The 24,124-nt window shown below is 44.0% G+C and overlaps 1 protein-coding gene across 2 annotated transcripts in view; it reads left to right on the top strand.

Annotated features, from left to right (window-relative positions):
• The window catches only part of rad51c (RAD51 paralog C), a 32,538-nt gene extending 8,971 nt beyond the window's left edge, over positions 1–23,567 (top strand). The window contains exons 5-9 of one of the 2 annotated variants that reach the window (XM_059973600.1): positions 7,752–7,883; positions 9,352–9,418; positions 14,724–14,784; positions 15,839–15,899; positions 16,197–23,567. In XM_059973600.1, coding sequence (XP_059829583.1) covers positions 7,752–7,883; positions 9,352–9,418; positions 14,724–14,784; positions 15,839–15,899; positions 16,197–16,295 — 420 coding nt within the window. In that variant the 3' untranslated portion in view covers positions 16,296–23,567. The remainder of the gene's footprint in view (positions 1–7,751; positions 7,884–9,351; positions 9,419–14,723; positions 14,785–15,838; positions 15,900–16,196) is intronic. The other variant, XM_059973601.1, reaches the window with a different exon arrangement.
• Positions 23,568–24,124: the final 557 nt, after the last annotated feature.

Raw genomic sequence — 24,124 nt, 5'->3', positions numbered from 1 at the left:
AGTACAGCACAAAATCAGGGGAGTTAGATGCTAAGTTAAAGGACAGGGCATCCTGGGCTGTGATCTCAGGAATGTTACTCGTGCTAGTGCTGTTGAGGTCAGAAATAGGATGATCATACAGTTTGAATCATGACTAAGGAGTTGGTGGAAGAGGGAGTGCATATTTTTCGGTCATTGGGCTCTCTTTCAGGGAAGATGAGACCTGTACAGAAGGGATGGTTTGCACCTGAACTGGAGGGGGAAGGTATCATAGTAGGAAGGTAGGATGCTGCACAGTAAGGTTAAAACTAGAGTTGCAAGGGGATGGGAACTTGAAGGCCAAAACAGATAGTGGAGTGTTTGTGGAGAAGGATGTTTTTAAACCTACATACAAGGCTAGGAATTGAAAGGTTGAGCATGTTGGGACTAATACTCTGAGCTGTGTATATTTCAATGCATGGAATATTGTAGGAAAGGCAGTTGAGTTTAGGGCATGGATCAGCACATGGAATTATGGCGTTATAGCCATTAGTAAGTCTTGGTTTCAGGAGGTGCAGGACTGGCAGTTCAATATTTTGGATTCCATTGCTTTAGATGTGTTGGAGTGGAGGAGTTAAAGAGGGAGGGTTGGCATTACTAGGCAGGGAAAATGTCATGGCAGTGCTCAGACTGGAAAGCTTGACTAGTGAAGCTTTATGGGTAGAAATGAAGAATAAGAAAGGTATGATCATCTTTATAAGATTATATTATAAACCACCAAACAGTCACTGGGATTTAGAGGAGCAAATTTATAGAGAGATTGCAAACAGTTCCAAGAAGCATAAGGTAGGTGATTTAAACATTCCACATGTTGACTGGGACTCCCATACTGTAAAAAGGTTAGATGGGAAAGAGTTTGTAAAAAAATATGTTCAGAAAAGTTTCCTTAATCAGTACATAAAGTCCCAACTAGAGAGAGGGTAATACTAGATCTTCTATTAGGGAATGAGACAGGACAGGTGAAAAGTTTGTTTAGGGGAACACTTTGCATCTAGTGATCATAATGCCATTAGTTTCAAGGGAATTATGGAAAAGGATATGTCTGGTCCATGGGTTGAGATTCTAAATTGGAGAAAAACAATTTTAATGTTATTAGAAATAATATGGCAAGTGTGGATGGGGATAGATTATTTTCTGGCAAAGGCATACTTGGTGAGTAGGAGGCCTTCAAAAGTGTAATTTTGAGAGTACAGAGTTTGTATGTTCCTCTTAGAATAAAAGGCAATGATAACAGGTTTATGGAACCTTAGTTTTCAGAAGATTTTGAGGCCCAGGTTTTAAGAGAAAAAGAAGGTGCATTCTTGAGGAGTATAAGAAATGCAAACGAATACTTGAGAAGGAAATCAGGAGGCCTGAAAGAAGACACAAGGTTGCTTGAGCAGACAAGGTGAAGGAGAATCCCAAGGGCTACTACAGATATATTAAAAGCAAAAGGATAGCAAAAGACAATATTGGTCCTCTGGAAGATTAGAGTGGTAATCTATGTGTGGAGAGAGATAGAGATCTTAAATGGATTTTTTGCATTGGTATTTACTTGGGAGACAGACACAAACAAAGTCTCTGGATGTGAGGCAATGCAATGGTGAGATCATGGACCTTATACAGATTACAGAGGAGGAGGTGTTTGCTGTTTTGAAGCAAGTCAGAGTGGATAAATCCTCAGAGCCTGATAAGGTGTTCCCTCGGACCCTACGGGAAGCAAGTGCAGAAACTGCAAGAGCCTTAGCAGAGATATTGAAGTGATCTTTAGCCACAGGTGAAGTGCTGGAGGATTGGAGAAAAGTTTAATCATGTTCCATTGTTTAAGAAAGAGTCTAAGAATAAGCCATCAAAATTATAAGCCAATGAGCCAGTAGTGGGAAGATGTTCTAAGGGACTGGAAACATATATTTTTGGATAGACAGGGACTGATTAGGGATAGTCAATGTGGCTTTGTATGTGGTAGGTCGTATCTAACCAATCTTATAGTTTTTCAAGGAAGTTAAGAGGAAAGTTGATAAAGGCAAGGCAGTGGATGTTGTCTACGTGGACCTTAGCATTGCTTTTGACAAGTTCCTGCATGGGAGGTTGGTCAAGAAGTTTCAGTTGCTTTGCATTCAAGATGAGTTTGTAAATTGGATTAGATATTGGCTTTGTAGGAGAAGCCAAAGAGTGGAAGTTAGAGGTTGCCTCTCTGACTGGATGCCTGCGACTAGTGCTGTGCCGCAGTGATCAGTGCTGGATTCTTTGTTGTTGGTCAACAAAATCAGTGATCTGTATCATAATGTGATAAACTCGATCAACAAGTTTGCAGATGACACCAAAGTTGGGAATGTATTGGATAGTGTTGAAGACTATCAAAGCTTGTAACAGGATCTGGACCAGATGGAAAAATGGCAGATGGAATTTAATGCAGACAAGTGTGAGGTGTTGCACTTCGGGAGGACCAGCCTGGAAAGATCTTACGCAGCGAGAGGTCAGGCACTGAGGAGAACAGAGGGATCTGGGAATACAGAGCCATAATTCCTTGAATGTGGCATCACGGATACAGTAGATAAGGTAATAAAGAAAGCTTTTGGCACATTGGTCTTCGTAAATCAATGTAATGAGTATAGAGGTTATGATGTTATGTTGAAACTGAATAAGACATCAGTAAGGCCTAATTTGAAGTATTGTGTATAGTTTTGGTCACTTGCCTACAGGAAAGATGCAAGTTAGTTTGAAAAAATGCAGAGAAATTTTATAAAGATATTGCTGAGTCTTGAGGACCTGAGTTATGGTGGAAAACTTAATAGGTTAGGACTTCATTTCCTAGAAAATTGAGGGGAAATTTGATAGACTTGTACCAAATTATGAGGGGCATAGAGTAAATGCAAGCCAGCTTTCTCCATTGAGGTTAGGTGAGACTACAAACTAGAGGTTATGGGTTAAGGGTAAAATATGGAAAATTTAAGGGGAACATGAAGGAGAACATCTTGGGCAGTGAGAGTGTAGAATGAGCTGCCTGCGCAAGTGGTGGATGTGGGGGCGATTTCAGCATTTAAGAGAAATTTCGATAGGATATATATATGGATGAGAGGGGTATGGAAGGCTCTGCTGTGGGTGCAGGTCGATGGAACTAGGTAGATTCATGGTTCAGCACAGTCTAGATGAGCCGAAAGACTTGTTTCTGTGCTGTAGTGTTCTATGACTCTATATAAGCAGGTGCAGTGAAAAACTTGCAGCATCATCATAGGCACATAACATCATATTAGTAGCATTCTTAAGAAACAACTTGTGTGCAATTTTTACAAGAAACAACACAATTAGAACACAATAAAGAAAAATCCATTTTAGTCAGAGATCAAGGTATTTGTAGTATAGCTGAATTGTAGTAAACATAAGGAAATCTTGGAGCAACACACACACAATATTGGAGAAACTCAGCAGGACAGGCTGCATTTATGAAAGAGAATGAACAGTCAATATTTTGAGCCGAATTCCTTTATCAGTGGTTAGGGTTGTGCAGATTGCTTCAAGAACCAAATTGTTGAAGGGAAGTTGTGGGTCTTCAAGCTTCTGTAGCTGCTTCCCAAAATGTTGACTGTTCTTTTCCCACACTGATGCTGCTTGACTGCTGAGTGCCTCCCGTGTGTTTTTATTGCCTCAGGTTCCAGCACCTAGCTGTTACAGCCAAGGTTCCCTCAGTATCTGCAGACTTCAACGGAAAGCATTACATTGCAATACATAATAAAAACTGGAAATTACAGTAATATGTGTTTAAAAAGTTAAATAAGTATTGCAAAAGGAAACAAAAAGTATTGAGGTAGTGTTCATGGGTTCAGTGTCCATTCAAAAATCTTATGGCAGAAGAGAAGGTGTTCCTGAATCATTGAGTGTGTGCCTTTAGGCTCCTGTACCACCACCTTGATGGTAGCAATGAGAAGAGGACATGTCCTGGGTGATGGGGGTCTATAAGAATGGATGCTACCTTTTTGAGGCATCGTTCCTTGAAGATGTCCAGCAGCTTTGCTTCCTGATACCCATCTTCAACCCAGTTTCAAGGACTCTTCATCTTATGATCTCAATAATTGTTGCTGATTTGTTATTATTATTATTATTATTATTATTTCTTTTTTTTGTATTTGCACAGTTTGTAATCTTGCACATTGGTTGTTTGTCCATCTTGTGTGTGATTTTCATTGATTCTTTTGTGTTTCTTTGTATTTGCTGTGAATGTCTACAAGAAAATGAATCTCAGGGGTGTATATGTACTTTGATAATTTTACTGTGAACTATGTGGAGCATTGTCGTAAGAAAACAGCATCTATCATCAAGGACTCCCATCATCCTTGCCATACCCTCTTCTCACTGCTACCATCAGGCAGGAGCCTTGAGTCCCACACCACAGGTTCAGGAACAGTTATTACCGTTCAACCATCAAACTCCTGAATCAGTGTGGATAACTTCACTCACTCAACAATGAACTGACTCCACAACCGACAGGCCCACTTTCAAGGACTCGACAACTCATGTTCCCTGCATTATTTAACTACTTTTTAATTATTTGCTCACTTTGTCCTTTGCACACTGGTTGTTCGACAATCATTGATATTTGTGGTTTTTTGTTGATTCTGTTGTATTTCATTGTTTTCCTGTGAATGCCAGCAAGGAAATGAATCTCTGGGTAGTATATGATGACATATATGTGCTTAGATAATTAACTTTGAACTTCTTTCCTCTTTCTGTTATCCTGCTGCATTAACCCTTTTCATCTATCTGAACATTCTTCAAATTCCTAAACTCGTGGGAATACATACCATAATTTTACAATCTGCATTTGTAACTTAAATTTGTAATCCAGCGTTCTTTCTGCTGAATATGTGATTCCAAGATTCATGTTCCTCCTGTGATGACGAAAGCTGAATAATTCTAGGTGGCATCTGACCATGTAACTTCCCCTGCCTTGTCCACTTGCCCCTAAGATAAAAGGCCATCATCCACTGCAACATTTTCATTCTTGTTTTGTATCCTTTGGTTCATTTCTATTTCCCCTCCTCTTTACTTAAGTTACCTATTTAAGATCTCAATGTGGAGCAGTGTAAATTAAAAGAAAATTACGTGAAATGAATTGTACCCATGTGACTAATTAGCCTGCTAACCAAGTACATCTTTGGAATGTGGAGAAAACCAGAACACCCAAAGGAAACCCACATGGACATAAAATAACCTCCCTATAGACACTGGCGGGAATTGAACCCTTGTCTATGGTGCTATAATAATGTTAAAACACCAACTGCTGTGCTACCACACCACCTTTAAATTAGTTAGATCTTTGCTGGACCACAAAATAGTGCACAGCTTGAATTTCTCTGCACAAACACAAGTTGGGACTCTTCTCTCAAACTTGGGTGGAGATTCAGCTTCAGCTACTCACTTTGGCCACAGAGTTGGGGCTCCCACACAAACTTGTTGCTGCAACAACTGGGTGGAGTACTGTCTGAGATTAGTCAATGTGGCCACTGGGTGGAGCTCTGGGCTCAGTGTGGCTATTAGATGCTTTGCGACCTGGCTCATGTCTCAAGATCTGCAGTTTTTTAACAAAATAATTCCTAAGATTCGCTACAGGAGCATCATCAGACAAAACACCAAACCACATCAGGGGAATAATTAAGGCACCTGAACCAGTTTGAGGAAAAAGCTTTAGATTAATAAGGGTATGCTAAAAGGTGAAGAGGAGATAAAGGGAGGGGTAGGTTTGTTTTCTGTGGAGTGGAGAAGGCAGAGCAGGGATGTGATTGAAGTATACAAATGGAGCTGAATAAATGGAATAGTAAGAAGTTTTACCCCCTTAGCAGAGGTGTCTATAAACAGAAAAGGTGCAAGACATGGGAGACAGAGTGGTTGAAATCTGGAATGCACTGTCTGAGGGGGGCAGATACATTTGTAAGTTCAAGAGGTGGTTAGCTGAGCACTTAAAAGGCTCCTGACCAAGTGCAGGAGAATGGTGTTAGTATATGTGGGGTGGAGGCAATAAATTCCATCCCTTATCTCCCTCTTTTTATACTTGCTGTCTTTAAGTCCAAGAGTAGGGTCTCAACTCAAAGCCTCCTCTGTCCAATTCCCTCTATTGATACTGCCCAACCCACAGTTTCTTCAGCATTTTGGGTGTTGTGTTAGGTAGGTACTTGGTGGCTAGCACCAACACAGTGGGCTGAGAGGTCTGATTCCATGTCACCAAGATCCTATCAGTGGGAGAGAACACTGGGAATATTCAGCAGCTGTGGGGGAATCTGTAGGTAGAGACGGAGGAGATCAGAATTGGGACCACTTTAGGAATCCAACTTGTTTTGCATTGCATGGAAGGGGAGGGCTGGTGAAGGGGAAATGAGTGTCTGTGATAGGGTGGAGAGTAAAAGAGATTGTGGTATAGTGCTGGTGGAGAGAAGGTTGTCATGGCTATTCCTCGAGGCTGAGGATGATGGTCTTCGTTCTTTTGATCTATCACAGAGTAAGGACGCTTCTGCGTGTATTTGTTTAACATGTACTTGATGCAGCACTCCAAGAAGCACAAATCAACCAACTGATTCCAATGGCATGGAAACCATGACGATTGGAGCTGATGGATTTGTTGCAGCCTTCATCTGCCTTTACAGCCGTTGAGTTCAAAGTAACTTCGTCCACCTGTTTCACGTTGAGGTCTTGGTTGGATTGTTCTTTGTCAGGGGCCTCACCCTCGACCTTACCACCAATAGGTGACCCTACCAGGAGCATAGCTCCAGACGGCATTGCTCTCGGGATCTCAGGGCCACACAAGCTTCTCCACCACAACAAGGTGACAATCCAGAAGAAAGAGAGAAGGTACTTTTGACCTGTTAATCAGTTGATCTGTGCAGGAGATGTGAGCGGAGGTCAAATGAAAACAGATCCATGGCTGATTTCTTTTTGTCCCCATTCTCCCACCTCTCCCCGTAACCTTTAGCCTTCTTACCAACCAACAACTTGGATACCTCTTGAACACACCTACTGACTTGGCCACCACAACCATACCTCATGTCAGCAACGTCACATCACAAATACGATAGTGGCATTCAATAGGCATGAAGAGATAGCAAAGCTCAAAGCTCAAATTTATTATCAAAGTTCTTGTATGTTAAAATGTACTACACTGAAATTCACTTTCTCACAGGCATATATAAACTGACAAACTACAAAAGAAGGCAAAACGCAAATAAAGTATAATACAGACTATGAGTTGTAGAGTGAGTCGGTAGGTTATGGAATCAGTTCAGTGTAGTGAATGAAGTTATCCACACTGGCTCAGGAACCTGATGTTTGTAGTGTAATAACTGTTCTTGAAGCTGGTGGTGTGGGACCTAAGGTTTCTTGTCCTCTTGCCTGATGTTATTAGTGAGAAGAGCACATGGCCTGGATGGTGGGGGTCTTTGCAGGTAGAAAAAGTGTCGTTTTGTGTTCAGCACATACTTTGTGGGCTGAAGGGCCTTTTAGATAGTGAAAGTAAGTAACAAGTTTGGGGTTGGAGGATGTCAAGGAAATCAGGAGTGGCTGGACCCATGATTAAGGATGTTTCTGAATTGGGAGCTGGTGCAGCAGGGAGAGCAGAGGGAGGTTCAATACTGCCAGGTCTCCCTCAGTGACCGGCTGGGGGCTTTAACCTGCCCCTGAGAATTGTTTTCTCCCAGAAGTGAATCCTGCTTGGAGATGGAATGTGGCCAGATTTTGAGGCTGATCTGTGTTCCATGTTGATTTTTTAGGTCCGGATAGTGGTAATTGACAGCATTGCGTTCCCGTTCCGCCACCACTTGGAGGACCTGTCGCTACGGACACGGTTACTGAATGGACTTGCTCAGCAGCTGATCACAATGGCCAACAAGCACAGTGTGGCAGTAAGTAAAACCTGGCATTTCGTCGTCACCTCGGACTGAAGTGGCAGCAGCCGAACACAAATACCATTTATCTAGATCTTTTGCACTCCCCTTCAATCCAAGGCCTCAATTTGGGTAGCAGAGCTACACATTTCCTTACAGTGAAGGTTATTCAGCCCATTGAGTCAATGCCAGCTCTCAAAGCAATCTCATTCTCCCACAGATATTCCCTGTTATTAGTTCTCCCAACAGATCCGTCAATATGGATATATTTCAACCAGAGGTTGATAGGTACTTAATCAGTAAGGGCACCAAATATTATGGAGAGAAGGCAGGGAAAATAAATCAGCCATGATCTAATGGTGAAACAGACTTGATGGGCTGAATTACCTAATTCTGCTCCTATGTTTTATGATAACTCTACCCAGATTCTGCTCATCCACATAACAGGGGTCAACTAACCTACCCATTCACATGTCTTTGGAAGCTGGGATGAGATGAGAGCATGTGGAGGAATCCCTTGTCATTGGGAGAGCGTTCAAACTCCACACAGACAGAACTGGAGGGTAGGATCAAACCCGGATCTCTGGAGCTGCAAGGCATTAACTCTGCTAGTTGTTTCTAATGTGCTTCCAGACCAGGCTAGACCTCATTTTGGCCAAAGAGACAAGAGAGACTTGCAGACACTGGAAATAATGGCAAAAAAATGGTGGCTGGAAGAACTCAGCAGGTCAGGCAGCATCTGTGGAAGCAGAGGGATGATGAATATTTTGTGTCCTAATGAAGGGGTCTTGACCTTGGGAATCAATCATCCCTCTGACTCCATGTGCTGCCTGACCCACTGAGTTCTTCCGTGAAACTTTTTAAAAATCTTGTTTCAGTCAACCCTGCATTGGAACTGGACTCAGCAAAATTATTTGATGCTAAATTGTTGCCCTTGTCATCTAATGGAAAAGAGTAACCATTAAGAAAGACTGGATTATCCATTTGATGGTTCTGGGCCTGTACTTGGATATTTGAGGAATGATGGGAAGTTTCATTGAAACCTATTGAATATTGAAAGGGATAGATAGAGTGGACATACAGAGGATGTTTCCGGTCAGGGGGCATGTAGGATCAGAGGCACAGCCTCAGAATGTGTTCCTTTTGAAGAAGGTGAGGCAAAATTTCTTTAGCCAGCGGGTGATGAATCTGTGGATATTATTGCCACAGGTGATGTTGGAGGCCAAATCATTGAGTATGTTTAAAGCGGTGGTTGATAGGTTCTTAATTAGCGAGGGCATCAAAGGTTATGGTAAGGAGGCAGGAGAATGAGATTGAGAGGGATAATAAATCAGACTCGATGGGCCGAATGGCTTAATTCTGCTCTTCCATCTTATGGTATTATCCTGATCATCTGTTTTTAGAGCTCTGCTTCACCTGCCTCTTGTGAGTCAATAGATTATGTAAGTACATAAGAAGCTTAATAGTTACTGTTCTCCTCTTCAAGGTGGTGCTGACCAACCAGATGACCACACGATTTGGAGAAGCCCAGTCCTCGTTAGTGCCTGCCCTTGGTGAGACTCTGCAGTTCCTTCTCTTTTTTGGGCTAGTTTTATATTAAAAGAAGTGGTGCATCTTCTCTGGGCCACCATCTTTTCCTTACCATTTCCCAACAGCACACACACGTGCACTCACGTAGCAAAAGAATTTGCATTTATATAGCACTTTAATTTAAATTATTCTACAGCAGTGATTATTATCAGGCTAAATTTGACATAAGCCAGGCAGATCTTGGGACAGGTAATCAATGACATAATTAATGAGATGGAGTTTTCCATATTATTTCCATATTTGCTTGTAGGATAGAAGAAGGCCCTTCAGCCCAACCAGACTGCAGGATCTCAGAACAGTCTTATTCCCCATTAATATTCCCTGTAATCTATTTTCCAACACGTGACCATCAGTTCTGTTGGACACAGAACCAGGGTGGGTGGAAATTTACAACGGCTATTTATCCTACTAGCCTGTGAGTCTTTGGGATGTGTGAGGAATCCCACATGGGGGAAGAGGGGAAGAGAGAGGTGGGGGGCCAGGGAGGGATGATGGACATGTAAATTCCACTGAAATAGTGCAGGAAGTCCTGACTGAATCCGGTCACCTCTGTCAGCAGTCAAACTGTCCCCCCCTAGTATCGTCTTAAAGGAAGAGAGGAGGGGGCAGGTTTAAATCCTTGGAATCTAATGGCAAGCCACCAGGATGTGCTGACATCCTGAGGTTCACAAGTATAATCCCAGGAATGAAAGGTTTTATACATGAGGAATATTTGATGGCTCTAAGCATGTACTCACTGGAGCTTAGAAAAATGAGGAAGAAAAAAAAGAGGACCGCACGGGGTAGCAGTCTGGAGTTGTAGCCTCATTCAGTCTGCGGTAGCCGCCGCATGGTCTCCAACCCCCGGCTGCTTTGGGCACCATGTGCAGGGGGGAGGCCCATGGGCTGTCGGACCTCCGTACGACCCTCAATTCCTCCATCCTCTTGAACTCCTCCTTCGCCAGGCGGAGCTTTTCTGGGGGGAGCCTTAATGCGCGGGCGTGGAGGGTTGGTCGCTGGGTTGGGATGTGGTGCTGTACCCCGTGTCTGGGCATGGCTGCCGTGAACTGCGGTGCCAGAATCGATGGAAAGTCCGCCAGGATTCTGGTGAATTTGTTGTCCAACAACGTGATGGAGTCCAGGTGTGGGGCCGGCAGCTTGGCTTCACCCAGGGAGAATGTCTGGAAAGTCTCGGCATGTACCACCAGTCTTTTCCTTTGCAAGTCGACCAGCTCACAAGAAGTCCGCCCCCAGGAGTGGTTGGGCCACCGCAGCCAGTGTGAAGTCCCACGTGAACTGGCTGGCACCGAACTGCAGCTGCACTGTGCGGGTGCCGTAGGTCCGTATCGTGCTGCCGTTTGTGGCCCTCAGGGTGGGTCCTGGCTTCCTGTTGCAGGTGTCGTACCCCGTCGGGGGCAAGATGCTGATTTCCCACTCTGGTGTCGACCAAGAAGCAGCGTCCCAACTGTTTGTCCCAGACGTACAAGAGGCTGTCCTGGTAGCCAGCCGCCATAGTCATTAGCGGCAACTGGCCCTGGCCCTTGCAGGGCAGGTGACAACAGCGGGCTTTTGTGCCCCACTGCTGGTGGTAGAAACGCCACTGTTCACTGTCCTCCTCACTCCTGCCTCTGTGTTGTGTGCGCCCCCTGCCGGGCCTGGTCTGGTCCGCTGTTGGGCGCATGGCCTGGTAATCTGACTGACAGATGCCACGCTCTCCCTCTTGGCTTTCCACAGCACGTCTGCCCGGGCCGCCACCTTCCGGGGGTCGCTGAAATCTGCGTCAGCCAGCAACAGATGTGTGTCCTCGGGCAGTTGCTCTAGGAACGCTTGTTCGAACATGAGGCAGGGCTTGTGTCCGTCAGCCAGGACCAGCATCTCGTTCATCAATGCTGACTGCAGCCTGTCTCCCTAACCGTCCAGGTGAAGCAGGCGGGCACCCCTCTCAGGCCGTGAGAGGCCAAAGGTCTCAATGAGCAGCGCTTTGAATGCTTCATATTTTCCTTCTTCCGGGAGCGACTGTATGAAATCCGCAACCTGGGCGGCCGTTTCCTGGTCAAGGGCGCTCACCACGTGGTAGTAACGTGTGGAATCAGAGGATATCTGCCGAATCTGGAACTGGGCTTCTGCTTGACTAAACCACACACATGGTCACAGCGTCCAGAAAGTCGGCAGTTTGAGTGAAACTGTGTGAACAGATGAAGAGTCGGTCATCTTTGATCCAAATCCCGTTTGGACTGTCGGGGTCACCAATGTAGCGATGTGCTACACACAGAGTTGAAATAACAACACGCAGTTGGTAAGCCGTTTCGAGACTAGTTTATTCAAACTTCGTGCTGCTGGCACTTAATCCCTAGCGACCACCGTCTCTGGGCGGAAATGACATCAAAGGTGCATTACCAAAGTCTCTCCCCGCACGCTGGCTATTTGTGAGCCGGCTCGCCTGCGCAGAAAGTGGGTTGCCACAACCTATTAAATATTGAAAGGCCTAGATAAAATTGATGAGGAGTACAGTGGGGGAGTCTAAGACCAGAGGGAACAAACTTAGAATAGAAGGATGTCCCTTTAGAACAGAGATGAGGTGGAATTTCTTTAGCCAATGAACAGTGAATCTATGGAATTCATTGCCGCAGACGGCTGTGGAGGCCAAATATGGGGTGTATTTAAAGTGGAAATTGATAGGTTCTTGATTAATCAGGGCATCAAAGGTTACAGGGAGAAGGCAGGAGTGGGGTTGAGAAAGCTGATTTGTTATCCATGATGGAATGGCGGATTGAATTTGATGCGCTGAATAGCTTATTTCTGCCTCTGTCTTATGGGAAATGGCAGAGAATTACAGAGCAGGAGGAAGGTACAGAGGGATTTGAAATCTCAGTAGTTTGTAGGCCAGTAAACTGCAGCCATGACCCACCAAAGGAACTAACTTAAATAGCCATGGATGAGTTGGATTGAAGGACTTTTTCTATGCTGTGTTTTTGGAAACCAAGGAAGGCAGCTCTCCCCACTTCATTTGGCGTCAGCTGTCACCTTGGTCAGGTGACAGGGTTCAGTTGGGTGAGGAGAGCTCCAGCATTAAAGTTCAGCCAGGATTCTGTCATGGTGCAGAGCGATGCGAAGTTGGTGATGAAATTTGAAATAATGGGACAGCACAGTCACATAGCTGCTAGTGCAATGCTTTACAGCGCCAGTGATCCAGGTTCAATTCCATTGCTGTATGTAAGGAGTTTGGTGGTTCTCCCCATGGCCCACAGTGTTACCTCCCACGTTTCAAAGATGTACAGGTTACGGTTAGTAGGTTTAGGCATGCTATATTGATGCCAGAAGCTTGGTGACTCTCTTGAGCCACCCCCGGCACATCCTCATTGGTTGTTGACATAAACGAAACATTTTACTGTAAAGCTTTTACTAGAGCTACATGTGATAAAGCTATGCTTTAAAAGAAATGGCAAACTGTTATGTTTGGAACTGTTACATATGGATAACAGGACCCTGTAACAGCATTCATACAGGACTGGACTTGAATCTTACAAACTAGTGGTCATACTTGCTTTTTTTTAAAAAGGTCATATTGTGGCGACCCATTTCCTGGCACATCCGAACCGGCTCACAATTAGATAGCCTACGGGGGTTTGTGAGCACAGAGCTTTGGAGCCTCTGCGCCACGGGGGGCAGGTTGAGGGAGGCTAAAAGTGAGGCTGAAGATTTCGAATAAAGTTTTTCCTTCGACTGCAGTTACCGACTCCGTGTCGTAATTTTAGCGCTGCATGTAGCACACCACTACAACATGTTTGGTATGGCTAGAATGACTCCGTCTTAATTTTGTGGATGTGTATGTGTGTGTGTGTGTGATATTTGAATATTAAACTGGTGTAGTGAGTGGTTAATGATGGACATCCATTATTACCCTTATACTAGCATTTGAGTTCTTGGGCTACTGTGTTAATCATTCATCGTTTATAACAGGATAACGTTATCCAGTCAATAGCCAATAAGACATTCTAAAAAGTTTGGCCAAGGCTGGTCCTTGTAATGGAATCAGTTTATGTTCAAGTCCTCCCATGTCAATTTTCTTCATCTTCACAACCTTGTATTTTCTCAAGACTTAAAAAATGTTACAGTTACATAACTTGACCAAGTACAGCAAACACAAATGCATGGTGCAAAGAGCAAAATCTTAGAACTTTACCTATAATATACCTCATGGATAATATTGACAAATAATTTTCTTCCACACCCTTAATTGTTTCAGTTTCATTGTTCACTCAGTAGAACCCAACGCTGTTTCTTCCTTTAACACAAAATGTCTGCCATTCTTCCTACAACTCCATCTAAAAGTAAAGATTTCACTCTGTCCTGGCTGTTACTTCTTTGTATTATTTGTCAGTGCCTTGACTGGAAAAAGTTTTCCTCCTTCCCATAGGTGCATTAATGGTTCTGCAGTATGTGTGGTTGAGTAAGGGAAAATGTTTGAGTTCAGTTCTCCTGTTACAGTTCACCCTGCCTTCCTACCCAGAGCAGAGTGAGTGTTGTACAAATTTTTTCTTTCTCAGCATTGTGTCACGAGCTAGGATTCTTAGCAGTGAGCTGGAGCAGGGGGATCATGAAATCCAAGACCATAGAACCCACAATTTGATAAGGTGGTTAAGAAGATGTATGCAGTGTTGGCCTGCGTTAGTTGGCGCACTGGGTTCAAGAGATGCGAGGTAATGTTGTAGCTCTATAAAACTGGTTAGATCACACTTAGGATATTGTGTTCAGTTCTGGCTGCCTCATTGTAGGAAAGAGGTAGAAGCTCTAGAGAGGCTGCAGAGGAGATTTACCAGGCTGCTGTCTGGATTGGAGAGCATGTCTTGTGAGGAAAGTAATTTTATCTTTGGGATGAAGGAGGATTAGAGGCATCTTGAAAAAGGTGTAAAAGGTGAAATAAAATGGGCAGTCAGTGGCTTTTTTCCAGGGTGGCAATGGCTAGCACCATGTTTTTTTATTTTTCACAGAGTGTGATAAGTGCTTCGGAATGCACTGCCAGGGGTGGTGGTAGAGGCAGATATATTAGGGATATTTAAGAGACTCTTAGGTAGGAAGATGGATGAAAGAAAACTGCAAGGCTAAGTGGGAGGTCTTAGATTGATTGTGGAGTGGGTTAAAAGATCAGCACAACATCATGAATCAAAGAATCTGTAGTGTACTGTGTATTTTGTGGAAATTGTCCAAAGCTCCTCTATCCCTTGCATCTGTTACCCTGGGGCTAACTGAAGTCCAACCCCATCAATGATGGATTCTTGTTTTGTCTAGGTGAAAGCTGGGGTCATGCGGCTACCATTCGCTTAATTCTATACTGGGAAGGCAAGCTGAGGTAAGAGCTGAATTGTTCAAGTTGTGTAAAAGGGAGATGGATTAGGCTGAGTGAAATTGTCAGTCCTCACTGAGCTGGAAGACTTGGTCACTTCCAGTCTCTCAGGGGTGAACCATTCCAATGTGAATGGACACTGCCTTCTTTCTGATATGTTGCACTGCCCAAGTGACAATAACAAGGGTGAGTTGGCATCACCTGCCAGCTTGTACTCCTTCCCTTCCTTCTATCTCTTTATTCTAGCTTCTTTCCTCTTCCCAGTCCCAATGAAGGAGTTGGCCTGAAACGTCGACACTTTGTTCCCCTCTGTAGGTGCTGCCTGACTTGCTGAGCTCCTTCAGCATTCTGTCTGTGTTGCTGAGGATTTCCAGCATCTGCAGAATCTCGTGTTTATGGTTCTGATATGAACTCGTCCCATTTACCTGTATTTGGCCCATATTCCTGCAAGCTCTTCCTTTCTATGTACATGTCCAGGTGCCTTTTAAATGTTGATATACCTGCCCCAACCATTTCATCCATCAGCTCCCTCCATGTACTGACCACCTTCTTGTTCCTCTCCCCTCTCACCCTAAATCTATGTCCTCTAGTTCTTGATTCCCTAACCATGGAGAAAACAATTGTGTGGATTCACCTTATAATTTTATAGACCTTTGCAAGATCTCCCCTTATTATCCTGCGCTCCAATGAATAAAGTACCAAGCATCTCATCTTTTCACAATAACTCAGTCCCTCGAGTCCCAGCAGAAATGTCTTCAGGCAGAAGGAGGTGAACCTGTGAAATTCTCTACCACAATGGAGGCCAGGATACTGTATGCATTTAAGGTAATTTACCAGACATCAAGAGGCATAGGGAGAGGACAGGAACATAAGCAAAGGTCGTAATTGTACTGAATAACAGAGCAAGTTAGAAGGGCCAAATGGTATAATCCTGCTATTTTCTGTGTAAAATGCTGCCCCTCTGGTCGTTCCTGCTTACTAAGGGTTGCTCAACCGCTTTTGAAATGAGTGGCACTTTCAAAGCCTGACTCCCAGACTTTGTTTGGTTTCCTCTGTCTAGGTTTGCTTCCCTCTATAAATCACCGATGCAAAAAGAAGCGATTGTTCCATTCCAGATAACCGTGAGTCACCTGCCAGTAATTCTGTATTCCCTTTGTGTTGGTTTTGCTTTGTGATGCCAGAGATTGTTTTACTCTTTGAACAGCTTGGGTATGGTAAGAGGAGATGGAGGCAGAGCGAAGATGGGAAAGAATGTGAGGGCAAGAATGAAGTTGTTAGTAGGAGAGCAGAAGGAAGATTGTGGTGTGGTCACAGGTTGTGATTGGGAGGGAAGAAACTCTCCTTCATTTGAGCTCTTGACCTTGTTGCTGAGCTGGTTAACCCCACTTCTCTCCTGTCCCCATTGTCTCATTTTTCAGTCACTTGGCTTTCGTGATGTCCAATCATCAGAGGCACCTTCAACTTCACCCGCCAACCCACACAAGCGTCCACGGACAGATGACCAGGATGGGCATTGATGATGTCCGCTAGATATTGCTCCACACGGTGTAGTGGGGACCAAGTGTGGCTGACGATGGATAGTCTTGGATCCATTAACGAGCCGTGACTATGTCGGGATTGCACTGGGGCCTGAAGTACGGTCGGCTCAGTGAATCCAGCTGGACTGGAGAACTGGAAAAATGCTCTTTCTAATGGGAACCTGCTCTGGGTTATTTTGCCCCCACCCCATCACTGGGTTTTCCTATCTTGCCTACTGAACTGGAGGATTGTTGGGTAGAGGCCTGTGATGGAGGATTGATCTTCCTGGTTGTGTGGGCTTGAGGCACTCTGAACCTCACTACCTACCTTCAGAAGCCCAAACCTCTGCGCATCTCAAGTTCCTGAGTCAAAAGTTTATTAAAACCTTGCATCTGCTCACTGATCTCCCATTGTATTGTTTAAGGTGATAATCATTTTCTTTCTCTTGTTCTGACATGTTGCAAGTAAAATTATTTTGAAGTCAATCAGGGTGGTGTTGGTTTATCCCTCACTGATTGCTGCTTGCTACATCTGATAACATAGTGTTGGAAATCCTACACCAGTGATCCTGGACCTGGATAAACATTTCAAATTCCTTTAATCAGATAAATGTGAAAGAAAGAGCCATTATAGGTATCTGACCATGAAAATTACATAACCTGCGGGTTCCTCAATGCTATTTAGGCAAGGAGTTTGTCCACAGTTGGACTATGTTATAAGACATGGGAGCAGAATTAGGCCATTTGATCCATTGAGTGCTCAGCCATTGAATTATGCCTGAATATTTTCCCTCTCAACTTTATTTTCCTGCTACCTTAATCTTTGATATTAATCTCTGCTTTAAATATACCCAATGACTTGGCCTCCACAGCCATCTGTGGCAATGAATTCCACAGAATCACCACTGTCTAGCTAAATAAATCCTTTTCTGCAGGGACTTTCTTCTATTTTGAGGATATGCTCTCTGGTTCTAGACTCTGTCAGTATTAGAGTGAATGTGGAAAGGATGCTTCTATTTAGGCCTTTCAATAGTTGGTCAGTTTTACAAGATACCCCCGTATTCCTTGTAAATGCCAGTAAGTACAGGCCCAGAGCCATCAAACGGTCCTCATACATTAACCCTTTCATTTGTGGGATCATTTTTGTAAAACTCCTCTCAGCCCCCTCCAATGCCTCTGTCTAGAGTCAGATCATTCAAGATGAATACTAACATTGTATTTGACTTCTTACCACTAATCCAAACAGCAAGCTACCCTTTAGGGAGTCCTGTACTAAGACTCCCTGGGCCTTTTGCACCTGATTTCTGAATTTGCTCTCCATTTAGAAAATAATTATGCCTTTATTCCTTCTACTGAAGTCCAAAGTGTAAGTCGGAACGTTTCCCTGCACTCTATTCCATCTGCATTTTCATTGCCCATTCTTCCAATCTGCCCAAGTCCTTCTACAGACTCCCTGCTTTCTCAACATTATGGCAGTAGTGGTCACATATATATGACACCAACAGGTATATAACATACTGGTAGAACTGCTCTATGATGGATGCTATGACATCTTTTGTGTGCCGGGCCCTGACACATCTAGAAAACAAGGACACTTATGTCAGAATGCTGTTTCTGGATTTCATTTCGACATTTAACACTATTGTCCCACAATAGTAAGTGCTATACCTGTCCCTGCACCTCATCTCTTACCACCATTCAGGGCCCCAAACAGTCCTTCTAGGTGAGGCAACACTTCACTTGTGGGTCTGTTGGGGTAATCTATTGCATCCGGTGCTCCCGGTGTGGCATCCTCTACATCGGCGAGACTGGATGCAGATTGGGAGACCGCTTCATTGAGCGCCTATGCTCCGTCCGCCACAACAGACAGAATCTCCCGGTTGCCACTCACTTCAACTCTCCTTCACATTCCCATTCGGATATGTCCATACATGGCCTCCTCTACTGCCATGATGAGGCCAAACTTCGGTTGGAGGAACAACATCTCATATACCATCTGGGTAGTCTCCAGCCCCTTGGTATGAACATTGAATTCTCCAACTTCCGGTAATTCCCTCCCTCTCCCTTCTCCCATCCCACCTTCACTCTGTCTCCTCTTCTAGCTGCCTATCACCTCTCATAACTCTGCCTTCTACTACCCATAGTGCTTTCCCCTTAGATTCCTTCTTCACCTCTCCTGCCTATCCCCTCCCTGCTTCCCCTCCCCCACCCCTTGATCTTTCCTCTGATTGGTTTTCCAGCCTCCCCCCCACCTTCTTTATAGGGTCCCTGCCCCCTCCTCCTTTAGTCCTGATGAAGGGTCTCAACCGGAAAAGTTGACTGCTCCTTTCAATGAATGCTGCCCAACCTGCTGAGTTCATCCAGCTTTTTTGTAGTCTTGATTGTCCCATAGACCTTGGTGAACAAACTTCTACTCCTTGGTGCAGGAGCCTGAAAACACACTCAGAGTTTTAGAAACAGCTTTTCCCCCTCTGCTATTGGATTTCTGAACGGGCAATGAACCTGTTAACATTAGCTCATTAATTTTCTCTTTTTTTGCACTATTTTTAAAATATACTGTATATTCTTACTGTAATTTGTGGTAATTTTTATGTATTGCACTACACTGCTGCCACAGAACAACAAATTTCATGACCTATGCCAGTGATAATAAGCCTGATACTGATTTTGGTTCTTGCCTTTCACCTTAGTTTGCCTTAAATTAGCCCTCTCACTTAAGACTTCTTGTAAAAGTTTTCTGAGGCACTACATAAATGAAATTCCTTCCCACTGTGGCCAGTGATGGTTCTTGTGTATAATCAGTCCTTTCTACCATCAGGGAGGAGGTGCAGGAGCCTGAAAACACACACACACTTAATGTTTTAGGAACAACTTCTTCCCCTCTGCCATTGGATTTCTTAATGGTCCCTGAACCCATTAACATTAGCTCATTATTCTTCTTCTAAAATAATGAACGTGTGTGTGTGTAAAAACATTGTAAAAGTCTATTTCATCTTCTCTATTCCCTGTCTAGCCACCACATTGTTTATATGTCTAGACTTGCTTTCGCTCTTTTGAGACATTCTATTTGACCACTTTAAGGTGTTCACAACATCGTATCCCCCAGCAAGCAGTCAAAATAAGTGCTGAGAAATATGTTCTTGCTTTTGATAGTACCTTTTTCTACTTGGAGGTAGTCTGAAGTGTTTTGCAACCATTGATGTGCCACAGCAGCGTTGTAGGAAATATTCATGTACACAAGCTCCCACAAACAGTACACACAAAATGCTGAAGGAACTCAACAGGCCAGGCAGCATCTAGGAAAAGAGTATAGTTGACATTTTGGGTTGAAACCCTTTGGCAGAACTGGAGAAAAAGCTGAGGAGTAGATTTAGGTGGGGAGAGGGGAGAGAGAAACACAAGGTGATAGGTGAGGCCTCTAGGGGGAAGGATGAAGTAAAGAGCTGGGAAGTTTTTTGTTGGAAGAGACGAGGCCATGGAAGAAAGAAAAGGGGGGAGGAGTACCAGAGGGTGGGCAAGGAGATAAGGTGAGAAAGGGAAAAGGTGATTGGAAATGGTGAAGGTGGGGGCATTACTGGAAGTTTGTGAAATCGATGTTCAAGCCATTGGGTTGGAGGCTGCCCAAACAGAATATAAGGTGTTCCTCCAACTTAAGTGTGGCCTCATCACGACTGAAAGAGGAAATGGATGGATGTATCGGAATGGGAAGTGCAATTTAAATGGTTGGCCACTGGGAGATCCTGCTTTTTCTGATGGACGGAGCTTGGCAAAGTGGTCTCCCAATCTACGTTGGGTCTCACCGATATACAGGAGGCCACACCTGGAATACCAAACACGGTATATGACCCCAACAAGCTCACAGTGAAGTGTCACCTCAGCTGGAAGGACTGTTTGGGGCCCTGAACGGTAGTGAAGGAAGAGGCCTAGGGGCAGGTGTAGCACTTGTTCCCCCTGCAAGGATAAGTGCCTGGAGAGAGATCAGTGGGGAGGGAAGAATGGACAAGGGAGTCATGTAGGGTGTGATCCCTGCGGAAAGCACGAAGTGGGGTGGGAGGGAAAGATGTGCTTGGTGATGGGATCCTGTTAGAGGTGGTGGAAGTTTTGGAGAATTACGTACTGGAGGCTGGTGGGGTGGTAGGTGAGGGGAAGTGGAACCCTATCCTTGGTAAGGTGGTGGGAGGATGGGGTAAAAGCAGATGTGCATGAAATGGAAGAGATGCAGTTGAGGGCAGCGTTAATGGTGGAGGAAGGGAAGCCCCTTTCTTTGAAGGAGGAGGACATCTTTGCTTTGGAAAAATCAGTGGTGAGGTGACATACTTTCTCGGGAAGTTGTTTGGCCACCACACTGCAAGCTCTTTGCCACCTTTAGACCCTTCACGGCCACTGTCTCAGGTCAGGGGCTCATCTAAAAGATGGGACAGCATGGTGGCATAGCGGCTGGCTATAAAATCGAGTTCAATTCCTGCCACTGTCTACAGGGTGTTTGTATGTTCTCCCTGTGACTGGATGGGTTTCTTCTGGGTGCTCTTGTTTCCTCCTGCATTCCAAAGGCATACGAGTTAGTTGTGGGCACTGGAAGCATGGCAACCCTTGCGGCCTGTCCCCAGCGCAGCCATGGACTCTGGCTGTTGACACAAATGATGCATTTTGCTGTATGTTTCAATGTACATGTGACGAGTAAAGCTAATCTAATCTTTGTCAAAGATGGCATTGCAGCACGTCATCATGATGCAGAGTGTTTTGGCTGCATACTCCAGTAACAAGTGTGGCACACAAACCCATGGACTCCTTTGCGTGGGGCTGAGACTAAGCTTCCTCTTCTGGTGCCGCAGGTGGCAGATGCTGGAATCTGAAGTGACAGTCAGTCTGTTGCAGGAAGCCTGCAGGTCCTGGAATATAGAACAGTACAGGCAGTTTGGCTCAAGATGTTGTGCTGATCTTTCAACCTACTCCAAGATCGATCCTGCTCTTCCCTCCCACATAACCCTCCATTTTTCGATCATCCATGCGCCTATGTATATGTCCCTAATGTATCTGCCTCTATCATCACCCCTGGCAGGGCGCTTCGTGCACCTGCCACTGTCTGTGTAAAAAAAAAAACAACTTACCTCTGCCATCCCCCTATACTATCCTCCAATCACCTTAAAAGTATTTGCCCCTTGATTTAGCCATTTCTGCTCTGGATCAAGCAATATCTGTGCTGGGTTGCGAGGGGAAGGAATTTTAGTTATCTGGTAGTTCCCAATAATAATTTTGATTAAATTTGATGCTGTCCATGATGTGAGACAGGTGGTGGCTGTTGGTGTGATCAAGTCAGTTACCAGGAAAGAAATGTCTATGAAAGCCACCAAGGCTACCAGTAAAGTATTAAACAAGAAGCAAACCTTGAAACTGACACCAAACTGTTTATTCGTTACCAGCCAAATATGTGTATTAATGAGACTGGATATTGACCAAGATGCATCAAAAGAAAGGAAAGGATAAGAAAAATGGATTCTAATTGCAAATTTCATATGTCATGTGAGCAGAATTAGGCCATTCGGCCCATTGATTCTGCTCTGCCTTTCCATCATGGCTGATTTATTAAACCTCCTCAATCCCATTCTCCTGCTGCCTTCTTGAAACCTCTGACACCCTGACCAATCAAGAACCGATCAACCTCTGCTTTAAATATACCCAATGACTTGGCCTCCATAGATGAACTCCACAGATTCACCACCCTCTGGATAAATAAATTCCTCTTCATCTCTGTTCTACTGTTCCGAGGTTATGCGCACTGGTTCTAGGCTAGTAATTGAGCATGCTGGCTTCAGGAATAGAAGCTGCATCAGGCACAAAGAGGAGTAGAAAATTGCTTCTCAGGAGTTGAGGCTGTTGGTCACTAAGGTTTTGGATTGAAGAATAAATCACAGTGAAAAGAACAAACTGTTACTCATCATTGCCCAACTGTTAACCTAAACTTGTTTGAGATAAATGGGCTTGAAGGCTATCAATTGTGAGTGTAAATCATAGAGGAGGCCATTCAGCCCATTGTCTATTCTAGTTCTTGGAATGATCTAAGTTGGCCTCTCCTTTTCCTTCTCTGCACATTTCATTTTTCAGCTACTGTATGTAAATTCGTTCCGGAAAGGTATTTTCAAATATGCTTTCAGGGGCCTTTCATACAATAGAGGCCAGCTCATTAATCACTGTGAAATTTATTCTCAATCTCGCTCTTTGGCAATTACAGATCTGTGTCATCCGGTTGTCCTGTCCTTCGCCCTGCCCACCATCATTGTCTGAGGCATAAATGTTGGCCAGTTCACTAGGGAGAGCTCTCCTTCTGAAGGTCACGTGGCAGTTTTTTGAGAGAGCAGACAGCACCTCGATTTAACATCATGTCTCCCTTTTTCCTTTTAACATTTATAATTTTATACATTGCAATTATCCTGTAATTTCTGTTAAAGGAGCATGATTTCAGCTGCTCCTGTTGCTTTGCAGCCACCTCCTACCCGGGTGGTATTTGTCTCCTGCTGTCTGACACATGCACAATTTCATATGGTCTCCCTTGCTGTCTCTCCCTCCCTCACCCTCCTTCTGGCAGGCTTTCTTGTTCCTAATCTCCAGTGCTGTCTGTATGGTGAATGCAAAATTTCCCCTGTGAATGCATGAGTGTCCTCCAGTTGCTGCGTTTCATCCAAGGAAATATGAATTGATAGGTTAATTGGCCAGTAAATTTCCAATTTCCTGTAATGAGTGGTAGAACAGGGAAGTAGTTCATGGTAAATTTATTTTCAAAGTATGGATATCATATACAACCTTGAGATTTTTTTTTTTGCAGGCACCCGTAGGAAAATAAAAGAATACAACAGAATCAATGAAAAACTATACATAACAAAGATAGAGTCCCTGAAATTGAGTCAGTTCAGCACTGAGGAGAGTGAAGCCATCCACGCCAGTCCAGGAGCCTGGTAGTTGTAGGGCAACAACTGTTCCTGACATAACTCTGCACCTCCCAGCTGCTTGTAGTTGTGAGAACAGATATAAGTATTGGAATTGTGTTCCCACATTCTCTTAGTTGGTGGGAATGTGGGGTCTGTACAATAGGGTTCATGCAGGATTAGTAAAAGTGGTTGCTTAACTGTTTCTATGTATATATAGATGTATATGTGTGTGTGTGTGTATACATATATGAATTGTAATTGATAGCACATTTTACATGTTGCACTGTATTACTGCCACTAAACAATGTTCTCTCTGTCAGTGTTAATAAACTTGATTCTGGTTTAGATTCTTGAATGATGGTCTTGCCAAAATGTTGACTGTTAATTTCTCTCCGTAGATGCTGCTTGACCTGCTGAGCTTCTCCAACATTTTGTTTGTGTTACGCTCCAGTGTCAATCTTGTTTCTTTGTTTAAGTAACTGCATCCAACATAATGACCTAGGAAGAGACAGAGGCGAGCATACTTCTGAACCTCAAGATTTCCAGTATCTGTGGAATCTCATGTTCCTGATTCTGATCACGTGAATTCAACAGGCCAAAGGGCCCTTTTGCTTTCTCAAATTTTATATACCATCCATTAGCATGTTAGCCGGTCAGTTTAGTATTTGGGATCCTGAGCAGCATAATTACTGAACTTGTAACACCACAGAGTTAACCAGATACAGATTCAACGATTTATTTATCACATGTACATCAAAACATACAGTGAAATGCATCATTCACTTTATCAACAAACACTACCCAAGGATGTGCTGGGAGCAGCCTACAAGTGTTGTCACACATTCTAGCACCAACACAGCATACCCACATTGTTCCACAGAACAATGCGAGCAACATCAACAACAG

Source organism: Hypanus sabinus, chromosome 6 (genome assembly GCF_030144855.1).
Source record: "Hypanus sabinus isolate sHypSab1 chromosome 6, sHypSab1.hap1, whole genome shotgun sequence".
In the NCBI taxonomy this organism is placed as follows: Eukaryota; Metazoa; Chordata; class Chondrichthyes; order Myliobatiformes; family Dasyatidae; genus Hypanus; species Hypanus sabinus.
Note: the sequence above shows the minus strand (reverse complement) of the source record. Positions and strands in the feature narration are given on the sequence as shown.